This window comes from Chamaea fasciata, unplaced genomic scaffold (assembly GCF_029207755.1).
Source record: "Chamaea fasciata isolate MVZ Bird 193981 ecotype frontalis unplaced genomic scaffold, bChaFas1.0.hap1 SCAF_12, whole genome shotgun sequence".
NCBI classification, from domain to species: Eukaryota; Metazoa; Chordata; class Aves; order Passeriformes; family Sylviidae; genus Chamaea; species Chamaea fasciata.
The window spans coordinates 15,388,420-15,406,586 of NW_027094097.1; the positions used below are offsets into that span (position 1 = coordinate 15,388,420).

General features: G+C 47.4%; 1 protein-coding gene across 1 annotated transcript in view; it reads right to left on the reverse strand.

Annotated features, from left to right (window-relative positions):
- The window catches only part of GALNS (galactosamine (N-acetyl)-6-sulfatase), a 39,602-nt gene that overhangs the window by 15,247 nt on the left and 6,188 nt on the right, over positions 1-18,167 (reverse strand). The window contains exons 5-11 of the mRNA XM_066194761.1: positions 17,249-17,392; positions 16,290-16,356; positions 16,056-16,183; positions 15,195-15,334; positions 13,938-14,041; positions 7,797-7,933; positions 5,185-5,287 (exon numbers count right to left, since the gene is read on the reverse strand). Coding sequence (XP_066050858.1) covers positions 5,185-5,287; positions 7,797-7,933; positions 13,938-14,041; positions 15,195-15,334; positions 16,056-16,183; positions 16,290-16,356; positions 17,249-17,392 — 823 coding nt within the window. The remainder of the gene's footprint in view (positions 1-5,184; positions 5,288-7,796; positions 7,934-13,937; positions 14,042-15,194; positions 15,335-16,055; positions 16,184-16,289; positions 16,357-17,248; positions 17,393-18,167) is intronic.

Genomic DNA, 18,167 nt, shown 5'->3' on the forward strand with positions numbered 1-18,167 from the left:
TTTCTAATTTTTGTCCCTGCTCCCTATCCAAGGTAATGGATGGAGTCCCCATCCCTGGAGGGGCCCAGGGAAGGACTGGATGTGGCTCAGTGCCCACACCTGGGGATTGCTCACAGGTTGGACTCCATCACCCTGGAGGGCATTTCCAACCCCCAGGATTCTGGGATTTGCAGGGCTCACTGATCAAACACAGCACAAAGGTCACTCCCTGTGTTTCAGTAAACTTCTTGGAGCTTTTCTCCATCACAGAAACCTGAAAACCAAACCAGATGCTCCTGTCTGGAGCAAAGGGAGCCCATACAGAGCATCAAGAGCAGCTCAGCTCCTGCCCAGCTCTTACAGTGTTTTGTACCACCACAGAAACCTGTTTGCTGCAGGAGAGATTCCAACAACCCTTTCTTTCAATTATCCTGATAAAAACATAACATTCCCTGCCCACCAGGTGAGCCTTTCCAGCGCTCACCATCCCTGTCCTTCTCAGCAATCCCACAGCCCGGGTTGTTTTTCCATCCCTAGGATGCAGCAGCCTTTGGTTGCACAGCTTTAATTTCCAGAGCAAATGGCCCACAGATGCTGTGTCAATATAGACATGAGACAAACACAGCCGGTTGCCAGTTTGGGCTCCCTGCCAAGAGATGGAATCACCACTTGTGTTAACGGGAGCCCTCTGGCAATTCCTCAGCCTGGCTCCAGCCCAGCCACTCCGGCTGGCAGGAGCCACCCCAGCCCAGCTCTGCCTCCTGCTCCGGTCTCCTCGCTCCACCAGCACCACCCAGGGCACCAAAAACCCGCGTTAACAGCGCGAGGAGAAAAGCGCAGCTGTTCATTAAAAGCCTGGAATGCCGTTTCTTGCCGTTTGCCCACAGCACAGGTAAACGGTGTCCTTGCCCTGCCGGCCATTCCCGGCGAAATCCTCCTCGGGATGCGCAGTCAGCTCCAAGGGTGGGTGCCAAGCTTCAAAGCCGTGCACCCCAAATCGCTTTTAACGTGTTAGGAGGCTGGAAGAGCCCCCGGAGACGGGCAGCGCAGCCAGCTCCGATCGATGCCTGGTTCATACGCTCACAGCACCGCAATCAAATGTCATTATTTGCGAGGTTCTACTTGACTTCACATCCCCGGCGCAGAAAAGGCTTTATCGATCCCTTCACGGGGAGGAGAAGGGCAATGGCAGAGCCTGACTGGAATAACCCCTTTGGCATTTCGCAGGAAAACAATAGCGGCTGCCGGCAGGCGCCTCCTTTAAAGTCACAGGAGCGCTCGAGGAATCCCACTGAAGGCTCCGAACGAGCCGACAGCACAAAGGTTGATGTTATCAGCCCCTCTCCCACAACCAAAGGGCGTTTTTTCTTTCATTTTCCCCCCCTCTTCTAGCATCAGTGCTCTTGGGAGGTACAAGGGCTGCTCTGTGCTGGATACTCTTGGTGGCAGGCACAGAAAAGGAAATTTCCTTTCTCCTGCTACATCCCATTCCTGCCTCTTCTACGCAGCACTAAAATAGGAAATTCCTGAGGACTTGCTGCCTAATCTGGTAAATTTATATAAAATACCCATTTTTTTTTACCCTGTCAGACCCCTACTTTCAAAAATAACCCCAGCATTTTACAGGTGGCTGCCAGTAAAAGTCCTGTGTGTTTTCACTGACCAAGAGGGATCTCCCCAGGTTTATCCTCAGTTCTCCCTTTGCTCCTGCACTATTTTTATCACTGTTGATTTTTGCTACAAGGGAAAAAAGGTGAACAACAATGGAAAAGCTTTCTACCCACCAGTCCCAGAGCACCAGGGACTCAGCCCGTGTGCAGGAAGGAGGTTTTTTTCTGCTTCCATCAAACTGTTTAAAAATACAAACACATTTTTCAAGTCAGGCTTTCTTTCATCTCTCTCTGTCCCATTTATCACCTCTTGAATGTCAAAGATGTCAAATTATGTAAACATGAGCCACCTATATAGATGGAAGGCAGGTAAACAGCTCCAAATAAGCAGCCTGTGCAATCCTCAGGGAAAATGTCCCACAAAATGCTTACTGCCACTTGATTCTGCAGAGTGAGCCTTCCCTTTATCCTTTCAAGAGACCACTCCCTCAAGAATCAAGAAATCCAGTTAAACCAGCAGAAAAGGCAGCATCAAGGCATCCTTCAACACTGAGAGAGACTACAAGATTTCCTGACAGGAGTCAGACCAGGAAAAAAAAACCGCTTGGGGGTTAAAAAATCAACAAACAAAACCTGGGAAGAACAGAACAGCACAATTCATCTGTGTGTCAGATGACAAGTCCTAATCCCAGGCCATAAGGCAGAGGAGGCAGACCAGTAAGGGCATGTTGCTGTCATGGGACTGGAGGATGACTGTAAACCTGTGTGCTGCCTGCATGGGATGTTTCCAGAGTAAATATTCCGAGTGCCAGATGGAGAGGAGCCTTCAGAGCCCTGTTCTGCTTTGCTGGGCTGTGCTTTCTGCAGGCTGTCTCTCCCTGGTACATTTTTATTTGTGTGTACATCCTTTATTACTGAACCAACTCACACCCCAGTCAAACACGGCCTTCCAGGTGAGGGGCCACATCCTCCCTCACCATCCTGGTCGTCCCAAACAGACCCAGGGCAGGGACCAGCTCCCCATTTCCCAGTATCAGCATGAAAACGGCTGCTTTAATGAGATAATCTCATCTGAAAGTCGAACAAAAATGTGGAGTGAACTCAGGGCAAGTTTTCTGTATCGGTGATTTTCCACAGTCAGTTACCAAGGGAATTCGGAAAGTGAAAGGAGGGCTGGCTAAACCCTGTCTGTCAAAATCATGAAATATTCACCTACCCATAAAACAAACCTCTTCAAAATGTGCAGGCAGCTGTTTTGCCACATCTGGCCAACTTCAGCTCTCTTTCCAATGGCTGACAGGAAAACTACATATTCCAGGTCTGAGTGGGGACCTTCACACAGAGTTTCAGATCTGGAGGTCTCACTGGATTCACAATGAGGAAAGACCTCTAAAGACCATACAATTAACAAATCCTCATTAGCTGCAGTTCTACTGGGATGGCAAATCAACCTTATTGAACAAACAGGCCAACAGTGAGAATTCCAAACGCCACAGATGTGCATGGATTTATAGTTGTTTCTCAAATGGAATTAGCAAACAAAGTGGCCTTTTTGATTCCAGAGTCCAATATCAACACAGCTGGGAAGCCCAGTCCCTGAAAGGGAACTGTGTTGTAAGGTGAGCTTAGAAACTCCTCCAGCAGGGCTGGGGACTCTGGAACTGCTCTGCATTCTGATTTATTTCTATTTTTAAACTTGCGAGGTTTGTAATTAATGGCTCGAGGACATGAGGAGAATTGGAACAAATCTCAGCCTCAGCTTCCTCTGCATGTTGTTAATGGCTGCTCTGGCCACTAATGTGCTCCAATTTTCCCCACATCAAGCTCATGTGATCCAAGCTGCAGGAAAGAGAGTGGATTTGTAATCGTCTCTCTGATGTACAGGATAATTGCTGACTTTTATCAGACAGCAGTTAAACAAAGACTTGGAAAGAAATAAATATTCCTTAATTGCAGCACTGCCACTGCTCACAGTGGGAGAGCCTCTGGAAGGAGTAGCTGGTCCCCATTATCACTGTTCCACACTCAGACATGTAGGAATGAGTTGAGTTCCATGCAGGGAGTTATTTATTCCCCAACTGGAAGTGTGGGTATGTGCTTTTATCACGACGGAGAGCAAGAATTCCTGCGGGAATTTGCCACACTCTTGGGAAGAGCAGGAGGCCACCCCTACACCCAAACACACAGAGGAGCTCCCAGTTCCTCCCACCCAGGGTTTTCTCCACGGGTGATGAACAGGTTTTACTCACGCACAAAACAAATGAATGATCTCATTTTATCTGTGTGGAATGAGCACGGAGACAGAGCATAAAATACATTTCTAGAGCCAACTTTCCCTTCCTCTTTGCTCCCTGTAAAACAGGCTTTGACTCCTGAAGCACTGCAGTCTGAAAAAAGACAAGCACACACATTTACAGCCCTGAATGGAAACGACTCCCTTGGAGCTGACACTTCCTTCTACCCCCAGGACATCCCAGTGAAAGAATCCCTGCACTTTTATATCCACAAATGTCACCAGCACTTAGTTCTGCACCTGTGATGCCCTGAGGACCTTCCATAAGTTCAAAAAAAAAAAGATATAAAAGAAGAAATCATGCAAACAATCCCTCCCCAAGCCCAGGCTGCTGTCAGGATTGCTGAGAGCTGGACCTTAACGCTCTGGGTTCCTGTCTGAAGGTATCTGCAGCAAGGCACATGTGTGAAGCTGCCACTCAGCAAATGCCCCAGAATTTACAGCCAAGAAAGACACAAAAAGAAAAGGAAATTATAGTGCTTAACATCTAACTGTGAGGAGATCAGCCAGGAAATAAATAAAATAAATAAAATGTTATACACAGTGGGATGTGGGCTCACAAAAGTGCTGATAACAGATTAAACACGTTTATTTCACTGTTTTCAACCACTGCTGTATTTTCCACTGAGCCTTTCCTACAGCTTTCCTTTAAAACCATCACAAACCCAACAAACTCATCCCAGTCCCATTTCAGTAGCTCAGGGCAGCAGGTGTTTTGTGCCAGGAACGTGGAGACACGTGGCAGTGTGGCACCAGGCTCCAGACTTTCCCAGAATCACAGAATATCCCAGGTTGAAAGGGACCCACATGGATCAGGGAGTCCAAGCACAGGTGAACACCAAAAAGCTCAGAATTCAGCAGGGAAGGTTTAATATTAATGGGGATTAAATGCTGATTAAAGGGAGCATCCCCCAGAGCAACTTGGAATTTGCTCATTTTCCTCTGTTCGTCCCTGATTTCAGGAGAGGAGGGTCTAGTCCCCTCAGGTTTTTTAGGATCATAGAATTATTTCAGTTGGAATATCCTCTATGATCATCGAGTCCAAAATTGTTCCCCCAGCACTGCCACCACTGAGCCATGTCCCCAAGTGCCACATCTATGTGGCTGTTAAACAGAGGGACTGGAACTCCATCACCTCCCTGGGAAGCTGGACAGCCCTTTGGGGGCAGAAATATTCCTGACATCCAACAGGAACCTACACAGCAGCTCTGGCAGCTCAGAGGAGACTCCAACATCCCCCAGTTTAAAGGGTGTCTGTCCTCAGGATCCTGGCGACTCCAGGACAGGTCCCTGTGCCATTACCTTGCTGTGCTCCTCCCAGGAGTTGCTCCAGGTCCAGTAGTGAGCTTTGTAAAGCCCAGCTCTCACTGCCATCAGCTCGTTGCCACGATAATAGAAAATGGGCCTGGAAGGAGAGCAGAGCTGCATGAGAAACACCAACAGCCCGGGCCCAGCCTCCTGATAAGGGCCACAAACCCCTTAATGGCATCCCACTTCCCATGTGGATATCAGGCAGGAACAGGCTGCCTCCTAATAGTCTCCTCTGCAAGGTTTTCAATTAACATTTCTTGAAGTGTTCATCAAGTTGAGAGCTCACACGGTGCAAGAATGAAACATTATCCAGCTTGGCTGCCAGTGATTGTTAATCCTTGAACTCTGAGCCCCTGGGATTTCCTCTGGAGCGTGGCGGTTTCCACGTCAAACAGCTCTCAAGTGCCTGCCTGGGAGGGAAAAGTGGGATTCATGAGCTGTGGGATGCTCAGGCTCCTGTCCCCAGCTCTGCCATGGAGCTGGCAGTGTCACATAGGCACAGGGTGGCCGGGAGGACACCAGATGCTGGCGTGTTCTGGATGACATCTCGGAGAAACTCCACATGGAAAAACCTGGCAGCCAGACGTGCCGTGGTTTTCATTCCTCTCCATTTTTTCCCCCCCCAAACCTCACTCTGCAGCATGTAAACACGCTGCTGAAGCTGCATTTGTTCCCAGAGGTTTCCCCAATTAATAATTCATCCAGGAAATGCAGCTCACTCGCTGCATCTGTGCTGTTCCCTGGGCATCCCAGCAATATTCCTGTTGGTTTTCCCAAAAAATCATTCCTGGGGGTTTTTTTTTTTGTTTTTTTTTTTGTTTTTTTGAGGGAACAGCAAAAAATTTTACTGGAAGGGATTATTTGCAGGAGAGGGGGTGGATTTGTTGGTACAGCTCCTCTCTCCAGCTCCATTGGGCCGCTGACAGGGCACGAGGGTTGAGCTGTTTGTCACTGTCAGGGGAAACCTTTGTCTTTCCTTCTCAGATGCCACTCCAAAAACGACTCACTCTGGTGATGCCACCTGGAAAAACCTGTCCCTAAACGCAAGGTGAAATTTAAATGTGCCTGTCTGAATGACAGGAGCGGCCTCAGAGCTCTTTTAGCCTCACAGTAACAATGAACCTCCCTCCTTTGTCACCAAGAGCTGCCACCAGGAACAAAGGGGAAACAACTTTGTCACCAGGAACCAAGGGAAAACAACTTGGTCCCCAGGAAGAGGGGGAAACTGCTCTCAGAAAAGCCCATTCCTGCATCCTTAACACACCTGGAAGTGAAATAAAGGCAGCAAGAGAGACCTGCCAAAGTGCAGCACCTGATCTAAACCAGTGCCATCAACAAAACCTCCCCAAAATATTCCACACAGCACTCCAGTCTCCTTTTCCTTGCCATCAACAGCCAATATTTGACCAATTATTGTGTCCCCCTGACTGAAGGTTTTTCCTTTTAAAAAAAGACATTTTCTGTTTTGAAGGAGGATTCCAGCTTGTACTCAATATTCTGATGTAAATTATTTCTTTCCCTCCCCCCTCCAATCACTTTTTCCTTTTTAAGCTTAAAAGAACACAACAACTGCATCTCCTGGAAAGTTTTTGGGGGGCTGTGAAAATTTTGTCCTGCTCATGTCCAGGGAAAAAGAAAAAGGAAGGAAAAAAAGAAGGAAAAAAGCCACAACGTGCTTTGAGTGACTGTTATTGTAACACAAACCAGGGGTTGGGTGACTGCACTAAAATTCCCTTTTTTTTTAAACAACAAAGAAACTTTCCAAACTTCCAGAAGATGGGCCAGGCTGTATTTGAGGAACCTGCAAGGCTCCTGTCAGGTAACACTCAGGTGTGCTCCTTGCTTAACAGGCACAAAAGGAATCTCACAGCACAGAGGCTCTCATCCAACAAGGAAGAGAACTCCAAAAATGTTTTCCATGCATAAGTTTCCTTGCTATCTCCCAAAGAATATGACTGTAGTCAGATTTCCCAGGCTGCCAAATTCCTCACCAAAATCCCAACTCCAAGACCTCTCTTGACCTCTGGCACTTCCCATAAAATATTTGTTGGCAGGATTTGCTGTCAGATCTTGGTGCCTGTGCCCAAGAGCTGACAATACATAAAGACTCCGGGTCTTTCACCCAAATCTATCCCTGCAGAAGAATTCCCAGATGCAGGAGCTTGGGAAGAGGATTTTCCTGGTGTTTCCAGGTCCTCTGCAGCAGCACAGCCTTTCCCTCCCAGCTCTGCAGCAGGACAAGGACCCAGTACACTCTGGGCAGCTTTTGCAGTGATAAATTATGGATTTTCCCTTAGCCAGGCTCCAGTTCTCAGGCTTTTATCTCCACTCCTGCCATATGTTGTTCCAGGGATCCCTGCTAACCCTGTGACATTTTCATCTGTCCCCAGACTCCAGTGTATGGCAACATGCCACATGTCAGGAATTCCCACCTCAGCTTGTTCCAGCGGAGCAGGAGCGCAGTGGGAAGCTCTGCTGCTGCATCCGTTCAGTTCACATTAAACACTTGTGAGCTGGTGTTAAAAAAAAAACAACAACCCATCCCTAAATTTGGCATCCCTTCAGCCAGGAGCAGGGCTGGCAGCTCTGGGATAATCACTGACCTGTCAATTAGCTGGCCCTGCAGGATGACAGGTAAAAGGTCGATGCCATCAATCTGTCTGTCACTGGGAGGCTGCAGACCCGCCAGGGAGAGGCTGGTGCTGAACAGATCCATCACATTGCCCAGCTGATGGCTGACCTGCAGCAAAAAAAAAACCCAACATCAACAGAAACACATTTGCAAAGAGCCCTTCAGGAAAATCTATATGGAAAGAGGTTTCCTCCAAAGCTCCCTGAAAACTTCTCCCTTTACACTGCTGCAGTCACCAGCAAACTCCTCTGAAGACAATAAAGCAAAGGAAATAATCCCTATTTCTCCACTTCCAGGGAGAATTTGCATTTTGATTCTTTTTTTTTCCATTTTCCTCTCCCTCTCCCCACTCCTGTGCATGCCTTTTCCAGGAGTGTGTTGTCGCAGGGCTCAACTTAATTTAGCAAATTCCAGGTCATTTGTGGATTGAAAAATCAGCACTTACACCAAGGGAAAAAAAAAGTCCTTGATTTGTTCCTTCTCCAGGTCATCTCTGGAGTCCAGAATACCCTGAGAGAGTTCCCAGAAAGCACAGGGATAGATGGATAATAACAAAAAGAGCCTGATGACTTCATCTGCAAACAATTTCCAACAATTCAAGAACTGTAAAGTTGTGGTATTTTTAGTCCATATTTTAATAAGGGAGAAAAACATCTGGGTTTGGCTTCAATGGAGATGTGCAAGGGTGGGTTTTTTTCCCCTTTTTCCTTACTTGGAAGCCTCACTCATCTCTCTGCTCTTAATTATTTATATTTAAAACCCTACAAAGTGTGTTCTGCCTGGTTCTTTCTGAGTCTTTGCTCCCTCCCCGATCGTGGGAGCTGTTGTAGGGTGTTTAATTAGTCAGTGACACTCAATTAAAGCAGATGCTGCCAGATGAGGAGCACCAGGATGCAGCAGCACGAGATGTGACAGGAAAAGAGCATTTTCAGTCACAGCTCTTGTTGGGAAACAAGAAACCATTGGATACAACCCCACAGCTGTGAGCACCAAAGCACTTTCTGCCTAAAATCCAAGTCCAATCCCAACAGAACAATGTTGGGACTATCAAAGACTTTTTAATTCTGATTCCTTTTACTTACAGATAGACCCCCAGCCTCTGAGCTGACACAAATTATTTAAATGCAATAAATGATGACATGATAAATGAATTTTTGAGAGATGCTGGCTCAAAAATAAAGGGAAAAAATGGGATACTAAACCTTGTATTAAGAGGCTGGGCTGAACAAAGTGAACACAAAGGAAGAATTAAGAAATTAAAAAAAGAACTGGAGAAAGCAACATGCAGGGGTCTAATTACAAGTTTAACATTACAATATCACATTACTTGATTACAGTCATTTCAATTTTTAATGGCTTTCATTCATCAGGAGGTGTTGGCAGGAACACATCTTATTAAAGCTGCATGCAAGAATCCTGCCACAATTCCTTGGGAGGGAACAAAGTGCAAAGCTCGAAGCACAAGAGGAAACCTGGCTGTGGAAATCCCTGGGAAAGCAGCTGAAACAGGTCCTGAGCCCTGGAGCTCAGGATTTATCCATGGCCACTGCCTGGGAAAGGTCCTGCTCAGCCTGGCCCTGGGGCAGGCACAAAGGGAGATGTTTCCAGAGAAGCTGTGGCTGCCACAGCTCTGGAAGTGCTCAAGGCCAGCTTGGATGGGATTTGGAGAACAGTTATTCCTTATTTTAGTGCAGCCTTTTCGTCTCCTTAAAATGATTTTAATCATCCAGTCCCACCTCCCAGAGCACAGGGCACAGGATGGTATCCAGGCATGCATGGGATGTCTCCTGAGGGAACTCCACACCCCCTCTGGGCACAGAGGAAAGAAGCTCTGCCTCATGTCCAGGTGGAACTTCCTGGGATCAGTTCCTGCCCATCCCTCCTGTGCCATGGCTGGGCCCTGGGAGCAGAACCTGAGCCCTGCTCTATCCCTCCCTGCAGCTGGACATGGCTGAGGTCCCCTCTGAGCCCTGTCCCTGCACAAGGACATGGCTGAGGTCCCCTCTGAGCCCTGTCCCTGCAGCTGGGCACGGCTGAGGTCCCCTCTGAGCCCTGTCCCTGCAGCTGGACATGGCTGAGGTCCCCTCTGAGCCCTGCCCCTGCAGCTGGGCATGGCTGAGGTCCCCTCTGAGCCCTGTCCCTGCAGCTGGGCACGGCTGAGGTCGCCTCTGAGCCCTGTCCCTGCAGCTGGGCACGGCTGAGGTCCCCTCTGAGCCCTGTCCCTGCAGCTGGACATGGCTGAGGTCCCCTCTGAGCCCTGTCCCTGCAGCTGGACACGGCTGAGGTCCCCTCTGAGCCCTGTCTCCCCAAGTTGGGCAGTCCCAGCTCCCCAGGGCTGAAGTTCCCGGCCCCTTGGCTCATTCCCTGCAGAGCTCCAAAAGGAGCAGCTCTGGCCCCTCCTGCTCCCACAGCCACCCCAGGAGGCAGCCCCTGGCTGAGCCCTTTTGTAATCAGAGCTCTCACAATTTCCCCATCTAATCCAAAAGTCACTTTTCCTGGCGTGGCTCCGTCCCAGCACCTCAATCTTCTGATAAGAGGCAACGGTTGACCGCAGGCTCGTGCCTTTAATGTCACCTCATTTATCCAGAGCGTGGGGACAATCCTGGGGGGCCAGCACGCCCCCCCCTTGTCCTGGCCCTTATTAACCAGCACCAGATGTAGATGACTCTCCTTAATCATCCAATTACGTTTCTGGTCTCAGACAACATTTTTGCCGTGAAGCAGAGAAAACTTCTTAAGGAAATTAAATGCCCATGCCACAGCCACTTGGATTTATCTGTGCTCTGCAGCACCACATTGAAGAAGGAAAAAGGGAAAAAAAAAAAAAGGTTAATATTTCTATAAAACTTTGAAGTATTCTCAGAGAAAAAATAAAAAAATTACCATTTTTCTCCTGTCAACAGGGCTCTTTCATTCTAGTTGCCATTCCCTTTTATTTATTTCCTTTTTTTTTTTCTCTCAAGAAAAGAAAAAGAAAAATCCAGAGAGGGCAACAGCCCAGAGAAAATAAATAATATATAAACGGAGGGAGATCAGATATTGCTGTATCAGTGAGGAACAGCCGGTATTACGCACGTAAGGACGGATTTTTTTCCCCCCTCCTTCCCCCCCCTCTTCTTTTTAATAAACTCTCAGTATCCACACAACGTCTTTAAGAAAATGAAATCCTTTTGCTGTGGGCCACGGCGCTGGAAGAAATAGTCCCCAGCGCTGTTATCAGCTCTTTCAAGCTTTAACTCTGAATCAAAGGCGACAATTAATAAAGTCGCCCCCGCCAGGAATGGAAAGGAGGAAAGCTAAATATTTGAAACTGGGTGAACAAATGTCAGGGTGTTTTTAAATAAAATCCTTTTACAGTTATCACAGCGAGCAGACCTGATATCCCTGTCTAATTCAATTTCAATTTGCGCCCCATGGGAGATAGGGAAGAAAAGGTTGCAATGCTGTCTTTGGGTTGATATGTTCTTTTCTCCTTCAGGAAGCAGGCACGAGAGAGGAAGGGGAGGAGGGCGAGGGGAGAGAGGAGGAGGATTCAAATACCAATAGAATATGATTTTTTTTTTTCCAGCTGGATCCTTCCAGAAGGCAGATGTGATGTGGGGAATGTTGAAACGCTGATTTGTTGTGAATTCACCTGGAAAACGGAGCTGAGCAGGGAAGTGCAGCGAGGCTGTTTGTGTGGGAATAAATATTCCTGGTGGGGAAGCAGAACTCACTGAGTGTTGATGCCAAGAGCAACACACACTCCTGAGGCATCTTTCCCCTCCAAAAACCTGCAAAGCAGCCAACTGCACCAATTATCCCGAGCTCCACAACAAGCCTGGCAGGTGCTCCCCCCCGTCCCCTCACTCCTTGTGTTTAGATCAAGCTTCTCCTTTATTCCAGCACATGAATGTGTTTTTTAATTAATAAACCCCCCCCCCAGCTTTATGTATCAATAAAATTATTAACAAACTGCCAGGTGGAATCATGGAATGGCTTGGGTTGGAAGTGACCATAAAGCCCATCAAGTTCCACCCCCTGCCATGGCAGGGACACCTTCCACAGTCCCAGGGTGATCCAAGCCCCATCCAACCTGGCCTTGAACATTTCCAGGGATCCAGGGGCAGCCACAGTTTCTCTGGGCAACCTGTGCCAGGGCCTCAGCGCCCTCCCAGGGAGGAATTCCTTCTCAATAACCCACCCAACCCTTCCCTCTGGCAGTGGGAGATCATTCCCCCTTGTCCTGCCACTACCTGCCCATATAAAAAAATCCCTTTCCCTCCTTTTCCCAAGGCACTGGAAGGCTGCAGTGAGGTCTCCCTGGAGCATTCCCATCAGCAGATGGAGCTTTTCACATAATAACTGGATTTCACTGGCCAGAGACACGAACTCTCCTGGCTGCAGTTGTCCCACCTGAAACAGCTCCTGGCCCTCCCCTTGCTCCTCAAACTGAAAGAAACAACCACTGCCCTGGGAACAAACCCAGCACAGGAAGGACTTGACCCTTCAGCTTTGTGCTGAAGTTCAGATCTCCCGAGCTTTTGTTTCCTTCAGCTCTTGAAAAGAAGGTGCAACAAGCAACTTTGAAGCAGCTTTCCCACATTTTCCAGCTACTTGGGAGTGCACAGGACTGGGGCTGAGCAGAGAAAACTCATCCAGAGGATGGTGAAGCTACAGCAAGGTACAGATAAAAAAAACCAAAAAGGCCAAAGATGTAGTGGTGGACACAAGTCTCTCACCTGTGGTCAGGGCTGCTGAGGGAGCAGTGCTGGAGCCTCGAAGGCAAGAACACAAGCAGAAAACACAGGTGAGTTTCTATCACAGTTACTGAGCAGCAGCAGCAGCACAGAACAAGGATTTGAAGTTCAGCACCTGCTTAAGGGTGATACTGGCATGGTGGAGGAGGGATTTGGGGTGCATCCCAAAATCTGGGAGCTCCAGGCACAGCTCAGCTGCCCAGCCCACTCTGCACAGCAATGCCTCTTCCCAGGAATTCAAGCAGCAGCTCCCAAAAACTACCTGGGAAAGGGGTCCCAGCCAGGCAGAAAAGAAGCAGGCACAAGGATTTCTCTCTCCTCCTGTTCTTAATTATCCTCAGAGTTACTACAATGGAAAGAATTTTTAAATTTGGGCATTTTCTCGTCCCCATTTATAATGCATGTTTACTTTTAGCACATTATTTAGTTTGGACCCAGCAAACAAAACACTCAGCTGCAGTTTCATGTTCTCCTTTGCTAGCCCAGGGCTGTTGTACTTGGCTTGCAAAGGCTTTATGGAAATGTTTAAATTTAAACAAAAAGACTGTTTTCATTTCAAATTAGAAAAATAATAAACCATCCTTGGTAGGTTTGGTGAACTCTCGAAAAATAATGAAACCAAACCACCCTCCTGCCCTCAGCTGCAGATCTGAGCTGCCTCATGGTCCCTCCTAAATGTAAATGATAAATTATCATTAGCCTGCCTCAATTAAACCACCCCAATGGAATGCAACTTCCACAAATGTTTTATTTATGACCAGTTTGCAGGCTGGAGCACGGTGCCCAGTTAATGAAGGATCACTTTCTGCAGGGCTTAGAGATGCTCACCAGGGGGAGGGGGCTGTGCTGTCCCTGTGATCCTGCAGCAGGATTGATTGCATCCTTCTGTAATGAGAACTGGGACAAGGGGGGCTGGCAGTGCCACTGGGGGGTTATTTGGAAGTGATCATATCTGCATTTGTGTGCAGGCAGCTCAGAGCAATAATGTGGTGTCTAAACCTCCCTGAGTGGAACTTTTATCAAGCACCAAAGTGAGAGATGTGAGGGTCAAAGCACTCGGTACCTCACATAGAGTGTGGGGAACAAATTCCTGCTCTTTACACTCCAATTTGTTCCAACACATGAGAAATACCGAGGTCCAAAAGAGCAAAGGGTTTAAAAAGAGCAGGAAGACCAGAGCAGACCCTGTGTGCCCGGACCCACTACATGCAAATTTGCATTCATATGGCGCCGTTGTCTGGGGCAGCAGCAGCTCCTTATCCACACAAACACCTGGACTTGGGGAAAGTGTGAAGAAAAGCCCCCTGTGAGCCCAGCAAGGAGCTCTGCAGTCCCCCCAGGGCTGCTGAGAACTGCCCCAGGCAGAGACTCACCCCTCCCGCAGGGATGTGGCCGGGCCACCAGGCGATGGCAGGCTCCCTCATGCCACCCTCGAAGGTGGTTTGTTTGCCACACAGGAAAGGCCCGTTGCTTCCTCCTAGGGACAGAAAAGAAGCCTTAAAACCCCACAAAACAGCAGCATTTCAAAAGGGCACCGTCACCCAGGCTGGTTTGAAATTAATTCTTATTTCTGCATGGATGCTTCTTCAAACAACGCAGCCAGAGTTGGGTTTTTTGTCATTATTTCCTTGTTTGTTGTGTTGTGTTTTTGGTGGGTTTTTTTTCAATATCCATTTGGGGTGGAATTTTAGGAGTGTCTTTTCAGCACAGGGAGCAAGTGACAGTTGAACATACCTTGCTATCGACAACCAAATTAAAAACAAACCCCAAACAAACAAAAAGGGTGTCTGTAACCAAAGGAAATCTGACACTTTCAGGCAAAAATAGCATTTGTTCATAATGGTTTTAAATTTTATAGCACCAGAACAGTATTAGATGAAGGTGTAAGAGTGAGAAAAATAATCCTGCATTCCCTGAATGGTCACTCTCAGAGATGGCCAGGGCTTTGCAGGAATATCTGGAGTTTTAACCCAACCCTGGGGCTCAGCTGGCCAAGGAAAAACCAGGGAGGTCTCATGACTGATTCCAGGTCACACAAAGTCAAAGCCAGTGGCTGAGCTGAAATCAGAACTCAGGTTACTCCCTGCTCGGTGGTTCAATACCCACAAGCCAAGCCTGGCTCCAAAGAGAAGAGAGCAGGCTCTAAAATCAATTTGCAGTGATTTGTTTCATCGAAACCATCACTTAAACAAAAGAAAATCTGTTAGGCAACAAAAATCGTTTCTCTTCTTGATATTTTTCATGAGAGCTGAAGAATGAGGGACTCTTGAACTCTCTCTAATTGCTCACAAGGCTGAAATATGCATTTGGCAGATGCAGAGTAAACACCCTGCTACATTACTGAGCCTGGTTCTCAATAAATTACAGAATATTCCCTCCCTGACAGTGCAAACACACACAGGTAACAGCAACACTGGGGCAGAAAAAATTCCATTTGGCCAAGGACACCTCCTCCAACAGTGACCAGAAGCACTGAACATAAATTACACCAAACATAAATACTCTGTCTTTTGAGGCTTCTCCTGACTCATAACACAGACCCCGCACACAGAGGGGCTTTTTTTCTCCTCAGGGAGAGAGAGACTTCAGCCTTGTTTTCCCAAGGCTAGGTTTGCTCAGCTGAGCCTCACCTTGTTTGGGAGCTGAAATGAGAGCAGCCCCATTATCAGAGGTGAAAAACACGAAGGTGTCCTCACTGATCCCCAGCTGCTGGAGGTGCTTCAGGATTTTCCCCACGCTGTCATCGATTTCCCGCACGGCATCCCCATACCTGAGGCAAGAGGAGATGCAAAATACTCAGAGTAGGGAAAAAAAAAAAAAAAGGGTCAGCACAACGTGTTCAGTGGATTTAATTTGTCCCTGTGCTGCAGAAATCCTTCTCATGCATCAAGTTTTCTGCTGCCACTGCAAACTTTTTGTGTCTCTGGCCTGCAGAGAGCAGCCCCTCTAGGGTATTGAGGGTCAGGGTTTGCTCAGGTGTGAGACAAAGAAATTCAGCCATAAAATTCACAAACAGAGGCAAAACCATCTTGCCACAGACTGGGAGGTAATAACATGGCTTTCCTTGTGGTCAGAATCCCTTTGAAGCAACACTCCCAGTGTCTACAGAGCTCTTTGCCTCCTCCAAACTGCATTTTTTAAGAGTGCTTTTCTATTTGCTGGTCTGATTTATAGGCTTTTAAAACAGGCACTAATCATACAAAAGCCTTCTAAAAAAATCATCTGTGCCACAGACAGCATCTCATTTCTCACACAACTGGCAAAGGAGCTTAGAGCCCCCCTCCTCCCCCTGGGGTCACGTGAGCTGCAGTTCAGATTAAAGCCAAATTATGAAAGAACAATCCAAGCAAATAATGCACTTCAGCACACACACTTGAGGAGTGATCCATCCCCTTGGATCTACCCACCACTGCTCAGGTTGGCTGTTCCAGCTGCAGGAGGCATTAATTAAAACACCCCCAAAACGAACACCCCCAAAAAGCAGAACTTACAGCCCTCTCTGACTCGTGCCCAGGAACTGTTTGGAGGCATAAACAGGAGCATGAGTAGCATCAATTGCCCAGTATAAAAAGAATGGTTGCTGGCTGGCCTGCTGCTTGCTAATAAAATCCAGAGCTTCCTGTAAACAACAGTAAAAATGAAGTTATCCTCTGCCATCAAAGTTTCTCCAAAAAAAAAAAAGGCACAAAGTCACTTTGGCTTGGAAGGCAGCACTAAAATAGTACCTGCAGGTAGAGCTGAGTCAAGTTGGCTTCACCTGTCTTCAGATCAATTTTGAAATCTTCATAGTATCTTAAGATAAAAGGAATCAGAAAGGGGAAAAAAAATCAATCCTAAGGAATAAACATAATTAAAAAAAGGTTATTTTCCCCTTTTATGGATTTTTTTCCCCTGCATATGAAGGTGACAAACAAGTCACAGTTAACACTCAGCAAACTGTCTTCAGATATTAAAAATATGTCACCATAATTGTTCTTATGGGAGAGAGTGATGACACAGTTTGATCCAAATTAATGACTTCAAGTTTTGGACGACCCTGAGGGACTGGCCTTTTGCTGTAAGGGGCAAAATGCTTCAAAATCTCATGGTGATTCATAAACAGCTGGTTGAAATGTGAATAAAATTTCAGAAGTACACAACAACTTCCAGTGAGACAGAGAAATGCTGGAAGCAGAACTTGGGCTGCTTTGGAAACATAATTTTAGAGGGATCTTCAGCCACCAGAAAAGCAGAGAAGGGCCTGGGGAAGTGCTCAGGGGAGCAGCAGCAGTGAAATGAGACAACACCAGAGTGAAAAATGAATGGACAAGAAGGGCCCAGACTGCAGACTGGAAGCAGGGAATGGAGTTATGCAAACACACAAAATGTCATTCCAAACAGGAAGAGAAGGAACAAAGAGGTTCTTTCAGTGCAGAATGGGAGCAGCTTCCAAGAGCGGAGTGAAATGCTCACAGGAAGCCTTGAGGGTGCCAGGGATGAGCAAACAGCTCTGGGAGGACAGCTCCACATCCATGTGACACTTCCAGGCTGGTCAATGGTGCTGGAGCTTTATTATCCACAGAACGGTGTGGGTTGGAAGGAACCCTAAAGCCCACCCAGGTGTGAACCCTAAAGCCCTTCCAGGTGTGAAATGCCAGCAGGGAGAGCCCAGAGAAGCCCAGAGGCAGGCAGGGAGCTGGGTTACCTGCCAACCATCTCCCAGTCCCTGTACACAGGGATGTTGGGGCGCTCTCTGTTGTTGTAGGGCCCGAAGTGGCAGTTTGGGGACCCAAACCACTCATCAAAGCCGTGCCTCAGGGGGTGGAACTGGGGCTGGTGGCCCAAGTGCCTGGCAAAAAAAAAAAAACAACACACAGGAGTTGAAATTCCACTGCAAAGAAGCAAAATCTCAGCTCATCAGAACAGCATGCAAGGACACAGTCTCTGCCTAAGAAATCAAAACTCAAAGCAATTCCATCACATCTATGACTCCAGAGCAGTGTCTTGAGCTCTCTCACACTTGTTGCAAGCACAGCCATGCAGACTCACCCCAGTGCTCACTTATATTCCATTTTATTTACTCTCCAATCACTGCTTTCCATTTTTTCCTTCCACTGGTGTCTTCTCCCATGCTGTCTGATGATCAGCACTGATGGACTACACTGCCCCAAACCACTGCAGAGATGCACATAAGGTTTTACTTGAGGATTCTGATCTATGACAAGTCCCTTTTATCCCACTGAGCTGTAAAAACACAAGGCAGAGCTCATGAAACCCACCATTCCATCCTCATCCCCTTTATGAAGCATTCACGCTGCCAAAATGGTACAGAGAGACCTGAATGGAAATGAAATGAGGTTTTTGTGTGCACATGTGGACATAAAACACGTTTAGCTACTCCTGATGACAGCTCCTCTCTACTGTGCAGCTTGAAAATCTTCCATCCTTAACTTCCAGATGAAGCTCTTCTGTAATCTCCAGGTTTTGTACTGCAAATTCTACATTTCCTGCATTTATAGCACCTTGAAGGCAGAGAATTGCCATCCTCTGTCTCTAAAGGGGATCTTGGTAGCTCAGTGTTTATTTAATCATTTCATCTTCCCTTCACGAGCCTGGATCTGCCC